General features: G+C 41.6%; 2 protein-coding genes across 4 annotated transcripts in view; one reads left to right on the top strand and one right to left on the bottom strand.

Moving 5' to 3' along the window:
* Positions 1–3,519, top strand: part of dnm3a (dynamin 3a) — a 27,029-nt gene extending 23,510 nt beyond the window's left edge. For 2 of the 3 annotated variants that reach the window (XM_008407361.2, XM_008407360.2), the window contains 4 exons: positions 333–491; positions 628–851; positions 1,935–2,093; positions 3,149–3,519. In XM_008407361.2, coding sequence (XP_008405583.1) covers positions 333–491; positions 628–851; positions 1,935–2,093; positions 3,149–3,182 — 576 coding nt within the window. In that variant the 3' untranslated portion in view covers positions 3,183–3,519. The remainder of the gene's footprint in view (positions 1–332; positions 492–627; positions 852–1,934; positions 2,094–3,148) is intronic. The other variant, XM_008407363.2, reaches the window with a different exon arrangement.
* Positions 3,520–6,078: 2,559 nt separating this feature from the next.
* On the bottom strand, positions 6,079–9,349 carry pigc (phosphatidylinositol glycan anchor biosynthesis, class C). The gene is made up of 3 exons (XM_008407364.2): positions 9,128–9,349; positions 7,376–7,609; positions 6,079–7,281 (listed from the first exon to the last, which is right to left on the bottom strand). The coding sequence occupies exons 2-3, from the start codon at positions 7,601–7,603 to the stop codon at positions 6,625–6,627; spliced, it is 885 nt and encodes a 294-aa protein (XP_008405586.1). The 5' UTR covers positions 7,604–7,609; positions 9,128–9,349; the 3' UTR covers positions 6,079–6,624.

Below are 9,349 nucleotides of genomic sequence, written 5' to 3'. Positions count from 1 at the left end.
GTGTGTGTGTGTGTGTGTGTGTGTGTGTGGTGTGTGCGAGAGAGAGAGAGCGTGTGTGTTCTAGTCTGTTTCTAATCAGCAGCTCTCCAACCCTTACCAGTTCAACTTTTTTTTCTTTTCTCTTCTCCCCCTCCTCTCTCCCTCCATCTTTTTTGTTCCCCCCATTCTTGTCTCTTGTTCTTTTTCTGTCAATTGTGTTTCTTCTCAACTCCCTACATGACACGACGTTGCGCTGCATACACATTTATGAGTAACTTTATCCCCGCACTACCTCACGCTGTCCTGTGTTGTCAGTATGTCAGTTATACTGAATGGTTTCCTGTGTCACACAGGCAGAGGAGCAGGAAAACGGAGCTCAGACCTTCACAGACCCTCAGCTGGAGAGGCAGGTGGAGACCATCCGCAACCTGGTTGACTCCTACATGAGCATCATCTATAAGACCGTGAGGGATCTGATGCCAAAGACCATTATGCACCTCATGATCAATAGTGTAAGCTCTTTAGGCTGCACTGTTAAATCGTTTGTCATTCGTGCTTTCCACCATATGAAATTTTAAAATTCGAAGCCAGATTGCTTTGCCTCCTCGATTAAGGCTCGTCACATCAGTGTCCGGTCCCTTTGTGCAGGTGAAGGAGTTCATTAGCTCCGAGCTCCTGGCTCAGCTCTACGCTCTGGGGGAATGCTCGGCTCTGATGGATGAGTCACCGGAGCAGAAGCAACACCGCGAGGAAGTGCTCCGTAAACACTCTGCCCTGAAGGAGGCGCTCACCGTCATCGGCGAGATCTCCACCTCTACCTTCACCACTCCGCTTCCTCCACCCGTAGACTCTTCCTGGATACAGCACCAAAGGTACAAATTTGATGCATTTAGAGCAGGGGTGTCCAAAGTCGGTCCTCGAGGGATGGCATCCTGCATGTTTTAGTTCTCTCCCTGGTTTAACGCACCTGGATCAAATGATGGCTCATTTGAAAGCCTAAAGAGCACATTGACTTGCTGAGGAGGTTGTTACTACCACCAGGGAGAGAACTAAAACATGCAGGATGCCGGCCCTCGAGGACCGACTTTGGGGATCCCTGGTTTAGAGGCTCTTGCAGCTACTGAAATGTCAGGTTTTTATGATGTAAAAAAAAAAATGAAACTTCAATAACCGATTGTAGACTTTCTTCCACATATGGGACATAAATCCAAGAGACAAAGCACCTTCTTCGAAAAAGAAAAAGGGAAAGTTGCAATAATCTTGCTTAAAAGTGAACACTTTATTAAAGCAGCTTTTGATTTCTGATTGCAGTTAGAGTGAAACCGGTGAGCCAGAAATAAATGTAAGCGTTTCAAGTAGAAATTTAATTCCATTTGCGTCTTTGCACCCTTTAGCTAAAGTGAATCTTAAAGGAATCTCATTGTGCAACGGTATCAGTCAGGACAAGGGTATAACAAAATTGACTGCATCACATGTAGACCACAGCACTGAGAAGACAACCACTAATAAATGAGAGACAGCACTGGCAAAAAAAAAAGACTTAGTTCGATGAAAATGTAAAAGCTTTGAAAATGGTCTAGCCAAAGTCAAGAGCTAATTTCAATGGGAAATTTGTAGGGTTACCTAAAGAGTGCTGTGGACAAGAGATGCTCCTACAATCTGATGGACTTGGACACAACTTCAGGTCAAGACAGAAGCATGAGTACTGATACTGAACCAAAAGGTGTTTCACCTAAGAGTGTGCATACGTTTACTGCCAACTTAATGCTGATTGTTCTTTTCTTTTTTTTGCCCATCCTAAGAGACCTAATTCTATTTGGGGGGGAGAGGAGAAGCTTGAGAAAGTTTATCATAGTTTTGATTTTTACATCACAAAAGCCTGGAATGTCAGCAGGATGTCATGGATACAGAAAATGAGGGGGTGAAAGTTATTTGAGGTTCTCTTTTCCCTCCAGCTCAACACAACCCAAAAACTCGGCGACCGCTGGCAGGCCGGTGATCCGGGGCCACGCACCGCCTGCTCCTCGTGTAAATCCCTCCGAACCCAACTGTTCCTCAGACGGTCTCCAGCAGCTCACCGGTCAACACAACCGCGTCACCACCAGTGTCCCAAGGTGACTTCGAAACAGAGAAATCCTAACCCCAAAACGCGACTCTTTGTATCACGTTGACCCGAAGGCCTCGAAAGATCTGGATATTTAGGCACGCACTCTGCGCAAGTACATAATCACCAGCTACTCTGCAGAGGCACAGGGGCAGAGACTTGATATTTGAGCTGGGTGGGGGTCTGCTGGAAAATGTGTTTCTCATATTCCCCCCCCTTCCCAACAGCCTCAGTAGACAGGACTTTTCTTCTTGCAGCTTTCTACCAGAGCCAGAAACAACAGGCTGAGTTCTTTGTCAAGTTTTCATCTTTACATCAGTCATTCATCTCCCCCCATTTTCCCCTTTTCCTCAAGCATGCATTTGTTTTATGGCCATTCAGAGTTTCCCCTCATGCAGTAACAATTATTTTTCCGATCCTCCATATGCCGTTTTCTGGTGCTTTTTCTTCATTTCTTCTCGCTGGTTTCTCCCCTGCTTTTGGCGTGGCTCTTCTTTTTCGCTCAGCCTCATTTCCTCTGTGCTCTCCAATGGTTCCTTAGGTGCTTTTGTGCACTCAGTCTTTCTTACACTGCCTCTTGCAACCACACTAACCTCTCTTTAGGATTCTCAACATTCACATTGTAGTGTTTCTGGAATTATGAGTAAATAGAAATAATTCTCGCAAAAGTATTCATAGCCTTTGAACTTTTTTGCGTTTTGTCTGCAACGAACGTTTGAAACCTTCAGAAGGAAAGTAGCTGTGCTTGCTTTTTAAAAGTGGCTTCAGAGTAAAAGGAACTGAGTACAAAATGGATGACGAGCTTTTCAGATTTTATTTGAACAAAAATTTTGAAAACGTATACCCTTTTCCGACCAATTAGGTTTATTTCATGTTGGTCTTTTGCAAGATTGAGGTTAAAATGCGAGATAATCTGGAAAAGGTTCATTTCGCAATGCCCTGCATGCACAGAAACCGCTCTGGCCAAAGACTGTCCAAACTATCTCCCTCAAATGATTTTTCTCATACATACTCCTCGTCGTCCAACCCCACAGTGATATATATTGTGTCTGATCTTCCCTCCAGGAGGCAACCCCCAGCAATCCCAGGTGTGAAATAGGTCCGTTCCGCAGAGCTCCCTTCCAGCTCTCGTTGACCACTACCAAGAAACGCCCATGACCTGCATAATGTATAATCCGGCTGAAGCACTTTTCCTGGGCTTCTCTCCTTCTCCGCTGGGAACTGATGTCTGCAAAATTCACTCCGTCCTGAGCCTGTTTTGTATATGATGTGTCTGCCCATTAAAAGCTGGAATGTGTGCGGCTGTCTGCTGATTTTTCTCAAGTGCCTCAACTATGTATTATATAAACAATATGCTTGAAATTATTCTGATGCAAAAGAATACGAATGTATTGTTCTCACTTCTGTTGTTTGTGAATAAAAATGAGTTTATTTTCCGTATGTTTTGTTGTTTGAAAAAGCCCCAGGAGGGGTAAAAAAATAAAATAAAATTCACAATCATCGTTAGTTATTTTTGTTTTTCAAACTGTTAACATGACTGGACATTTTCATCCATGCATCCTTTAGTGGTGTCACCATCAGGAGAGGGCCAGAGTTCCCTTTGTGTGGGTTGAAAGTTTGTACTATTAGGAAGTCTGCAGCCTTTTTTTCGCCAACTGCTTAATCTGTGATTACACTGCAGATGGCACATCCCCTCAAGAACAGCTTCTCGTCTCTTACTGTGGAATACAGTCTCAGAAATCCTTGTGGATGACAAAAGAAAACACCCAGAATGTAATTTGCTGTCCTTTTTTTCAGCTCCATTAGCAAAACTTGCAGCGACTTGTTAATTTACTTGAAGATGGGTGGACTTTTTTAAGGTAATGTTAATTTAATACAGGAGCACAGGCTTGTTTAGCCTACAAGTTCCAGATTCTGTTGAAAATCTTATTTTCAGATTTTGTGTTTCTTGAAAAAGAACATTTTCAAATGTTAAGCATAAACTTAAACTTTTATTGTTTGCTTATTGGCAGAATATTTCTAAGTAATGAAAATATGTTAAACATTGAGTGTGACCTTTTGGCAAAAATAAAACTGTCAATTAACTGACATTGAGGTACAAAAAGAAAAAAAACATGCAATGTTTAAAACAATGTTTATGTCAATTTTTGTGTGTGTGTGTCACTAGTTCAACTTTCCATGTGAGTAGATAAATTACCCAAGAGTTTCATCTTTTAAAACAGTCTAAATTTTGAATCTTTCCTGCTCATTCTGATTGGTTTGATATTTGAAACCATGACGGAAATTAGAATCCTTGTTAAGAATCCGGCATTTTCACCATAGCAACAGCACCACAACGCTTAAATTCCGTTATGACTTTTGTTTTTCTCTGACTTCCAAGGCAATTAGGACTATTGGGCTGTTTTCTTTATGCTCCCCCATTTTTTAGGCTTAGAAACGTTTTTTGTTTTACAGAAATAAAACTTTTTGCTCCTCCAGAATTTCGAAACGACGATCATCTCAAAACTCCCCGATATGATTCACTTAATTTAAGACTGGCTGTTTCCATGACGACCTCTGATCCTTGCGGTTCTCTGAGGACGCCGCACTGCCGAAGACGGCCAGGGTGAATCCGTGTTGAAAGTGCAGCTTCTTCCTCAGCGCTGTTTCAACCATGGCACCGACCAAGTTGCCAGTTGCAAAGCCCCCAGTCACATCCCGAAGCAAGACGCACCGAACAGAGGTGAAGGTATGACACCTAGCGACCACAGCGCACTACTGGTAGGCCTGCTGCATTCAAGCTCTTTATCAAGTTAGCGGAACATGTAATTCATAGCTGAAAGCTAAAAAAAACCCAAACAAACAAAAAAAACACCAAAAATTTCGCTGTAGCGATTTTGTAACACATTGCCTCTTACCGCACTGAGGTAAAATGAAAAGAAAAAAAAGAACACTTTGTCTTGTTGATTTGTACTTTATTTATACCCACTATTAAAAAAAATATTTAACATTAAACAAAAGTAAAAGTCAGCGACACAATGTTTGATCAGCTTAATCAAAATAAGGTTAAAATTGGCAATAAAAAGTGACTTTTATGCGAGATATTTCAATTAGCCAAACAGCTGTTTGTAATCAGCAAAAAGCTGACGTCACTGTCTTTTAAATCAACATGCTTGACTTTCTGCTCATCAGGGACTGATTAGGCCAAATATATCCTTTGTCTAGCTAAGGCTAGCTGAGCAGTCCGGTATAAAAACAGAAGTCCTGTTTATATAAATAATGGCTCACATTATTGTAACTAATTTGCTGAAGAACTTGACCTTTCCCTAAAAGAAAATTAAAAAATTGCAATATTGATCGTTTTAAAAAATATTTCTGCCCTTCACGTTACAAAGTGATTATTGACATAAAAAAGAGACAAATCGTTCAACTGTGCTTTTTTTCTTTTTTATAATATTTTAAAACAAAGATAACATTTAGAGTTATACCATTTTTAATGTTGTTTAGCATCCTATTTTGACCAGTAGTGTGTGGATAGCATTACTAACTGTAAAAACAAACTTGAGTATTCCCTTCCGAGGGCAGGGCACACCTAAACTCTTAAGATGTCTAAAAGGTTCACAACATTCCTAAAAACGGGATGTTCTAAAACAAAGAACTCAAAACATAAATGTTTCTGTTATTAAATAAATTTGGCAAAATGTTGCAAGGTCTTCTTTTTGTTTGAAATGACAAAGGAGCAAAACGACCCTCGCCTGATGAAGTCTGGTTCTTTGTTACAGGAGCCTGAATGAACACCTGCCAGAAAATACAGTTTATTTTTAAACAACCGTTGTGACTCCTCTGACAACAGATTTGAACACCTCACTGTACGTTAAGACAACAACTTGGAGTCTTCTCCCCACAGTAACAACTTGCACAACTTGGACTTTGGTACTTAGTGCAACCTTGAAGCACTGAGTAGGAGTGTTCACTTATCAAAAAAGAATGGAGTTTTCTAGTTTTTGGCAGGCTGATTTTTTTTTTTTTTTCAGTGCACCTCTTAAGAAACTGTGGCATTTTCAAAACCGTTTTTAAGTACCACATTTTAAGCGAATAAAGTTACAATCATGTACATGTCACTGTTAAAACTGAGCTAAAACTTCCACCATAAGTTACACACAGTATCACTGCAGCCCAGATAGAAAAATTATTCTCAGTACATCGTGAGGTTTACCCAACTGAACTAAAATAACCCAGGTAATTGGAGCCCTTATTCTTATGTACAACCGAAGTCCATAAAACTCAGAACATTAAAAAACTTGATGCATGGCTTCATATTGTTCAGTAGTTCAGGTCAGCCCAGCGCACTGGTTCATAGCTTTTGCAGAAGAATTGAGGTCAGTGCTTAGAAAACAGTAGCAGCTTTATCATTAGGAATCATCTGTGGAAAGCAGTTTGCTGTGGCTGTCCAAACAGACCATTACGGAAATCTGTCAGAAAAGACATACAGTACAAACAGGAGTGGTGTAAAATGAGCCAATTGCCAGTTTGGTCATAACAAGCTCAGTTTGCCGTGTTCTTCAGTGGAGGAAGCGGCTGAGGTCCTCATGAATCTCAGCCTCATCCCACGGGCCGTGGATGTTGTCCTTGTGCCTTTGCAGCCTGACCAGCAGCAGGGGACAGATTAACGTGACACTCACTAAGGCCAGGGACAAGAGCACAGCTCCCCCAAGTGACTGGGATCCCAGACCCCCTACTCCTCCGACACACACTCCCACACACACCCCGGTAAACTGGCCGGGCGCATTCGCCCTTATCCTCTGTAGCAGACAAGGCCACAGGGCGAACACTAGCAGTGCACAGGTGAGCATAGCGAAGGTGTGCAGAGCACCAGGTAACCTCGAGGCCAAGCACACAGAGGCAAACAACGCAGCATTCAAAGAGAGGCTGCCCGGGGGAGAGGGGTGGGCATAGGGAAACGACACCAGGTGGGCCAGCAGCATCAGAGCCGACATGGCGTACACGGTGTCCGTGCTAACAGACTCCGTTAATGTTTTGAGAACTGGCGAGAAGCCGAAGGTGAAGGAAAGGAACAGCACGGCGCTCTGTGAATCCGCCAAATGTGTGCGGTGGTCACTGCAGGATTCAGTCTGAGAGGTCAATGCCTGGTACAGTCCATAACCCAGGAGGGCACATGTGAGACTGGTCCAAAACAATGTCTCAGGAGCAAGCAGACCCTGTGAGAGAAACAAAAGAACAACATGTCAACCAATCAGAGATTTCCTTCGGAACAAGAACGGTATGAAGTTAAAAGCTGTTCGACATGTATACCTGCTCCATGTAGAGCCAGAGGGTGATAAAAATGGCCACACAGGACAGCTGCTGTCCCACAAAGCCTGCTTCCTTCACTACGGCCCAGTAGCGGTACTGCCGGATGCCCTCGTTCCTCCGCAATTCCTCCAGGAACCTCTGGTCCACGTAGTTGTCAGGAAATGGCTGCCGTTCCCACAGCACCTTCCGCCAGGGCACAGACTGACTCGGGGCCCCATCTGGCCCCATTGCCCTCTTTACCAAACAGAAACATACAGAGAACAGCACGGTCACAGTAGCATTAGTTTATTTTTTCCTTTTGCAAAGCACTTAAAAAAAAACAGGCAAGTAAAGTGAACAGCTAACTAAATGAGTACCTAATATTAGAGCGTGTCTTTAATTACTTTAGATGCCTTGGACACTTCTGTGGACGAACACACTTGGTGGTGTTTATTTGTTCTTCACCCACACACCCATGAAACTCTTAATCAATGAACCCCAAAACAAAACATACGTTGCTAAAATCTGTAACGTTATGTGTATTTTCACTAGTCCTGGGAGAAAGTTTGTGTTTGTACAACATACCTCATGGCTGTAGGAGCACCTTTTAAATGGTTCATAAAATGAAATTAGACAGAATAACACTGTCTAATATCCATATTGGTGGGAGTCTATGAAGGGGTAAGCGCTTCTCGTTTAAACTTCCCTTTATTGACCACTAGGTGTCCTACTTGAGCAATGTTATTGAAGGCTCAAGTAATAAACCATTTTATGAATGAAGTAACTAAGGTGAATGCATTGCGGTGCTAACAGCTACGGTTGGACTCATAGGCAACTCTGTCTGCCTGGCAATTGTTTTGGATGAAAGTCTCGAATTGGACCCTAGTTCTTTAGAAAATCATTGTAAATCCTCTTACTGTAACACAGTTCAAAACGATCAATGAATATCTTTTGTAATCAAATCTGGCCATTAAAGTTGGTCCTGTATGTTTGATAAAAGCATAGTATGATGTTCGTATTTAGTGTTTTAACATGAAGTCATCTAACTGGGCGTGGTCATGTAGAACATATGGGAAATACAAACCATCAAGCATTTTAATCGATCATCGAAATCCGTCTGTTAAAGCCCAACAAAAATAATAAATAAATAAAAAGAAAGAAAAATATCCAAATTCAAATTGCTCTGAGTCTTTAATAAAGCAATAGGGACAAGAGAAATGGAGATAAATACAAGTCTTATAATTTCTTTTATGCTTTCTGGTCACCAGGGTACATGTAATTGTGTTTGTTTTGGGGAGAGATTTTAGTTTCTTGAAATACCGATACAAAACAAACGGCCAAACCAATAGAAAACCGAACAGATGGCAACTTGTTGCTTCATGGATGAAAAGAAAACTGTACTTAAAATTAATCACTGAATGCTAACGCTAGTAGCTTTAACGCCAGTAAAGCATCTGGCGAGATTTAGCCCAGGAAGCGAATTTAGTTTCAAGTTATTGATAACTTTGGATGTAATTTAAGAAGTTGTCATTCCTAATCACTGCGATTACTATTAAAAGAGCCAAGTAAAGGGTAAAGTTTGGGTTGTATGATTAGCGTTTTCTGTTAAATGTTAAGCTGATCAGGCTTGGTGTACAGACTCTTCCGGTTTGGTGTGAATATAAAACTAGCCTTGTTCTACTGAAGATGCATTTAGAGATAAAAAATAAATAAATCCAGGGTTGGTTATAATCCTTCTGTAATTTAATATTATCAAAAGCGTTATCCACCTACCTAGGCTGGTTTTATTCGTCGCTATGGGCGCAGACGCTTTTACTTCATCCCGATTATCCCGGAAGTAAATCAATCAGTTGGTGCTCACAGCGACCCCTGCTGTTAGGTTTAGAAAGTAATGAATCGATTATTTCTGCTTTGTCCAGCTCCAGAAGTTTCACAATATAATTGACAAACGAGTCGCTAAATTAATAACTATGCGTTATTGAAAACTGAAAAATC

Source organism: Poecilia reticulata, linkage group LG4 (genome assembly GCF_000633615.1).
Source record: "Poecilia reticulata strain Guanapo linkage group LG4, Guppy_female_1.0+MT, whole genome shotgun sequence".
Classification (NCBI taxonomy): Eukaryota; Metazoa; Chordata; class Actinopteri; order Cyprinodontiformes; family Poeciliidae; genus Poecilia; species Poecilia reticulata.
Note: the sequence above shows the minus strand (reverse complement) of the source record. Positions and strands in the feature narration are given on the sequence as shown.

What these genes read in the sequence shown, in the direction of transcription:
- pigc (XM_008407364.2), bottom strand. Translation starts at nt 7,603, where the DNA reads ATGGGGCCAGATGGGGCCCCGAGTCAGTCTGTGCCCTGGCGGAAGGTG. An exon ending in TCTGGCTCTACATGGAGCAG is followed by an intron (nt 7,282 to 7,375) that starts GTATACATGTCG and finishes TTTCTCTCACAG; the next exon opens with GGTCTGCTTGCTCCTGAGAC.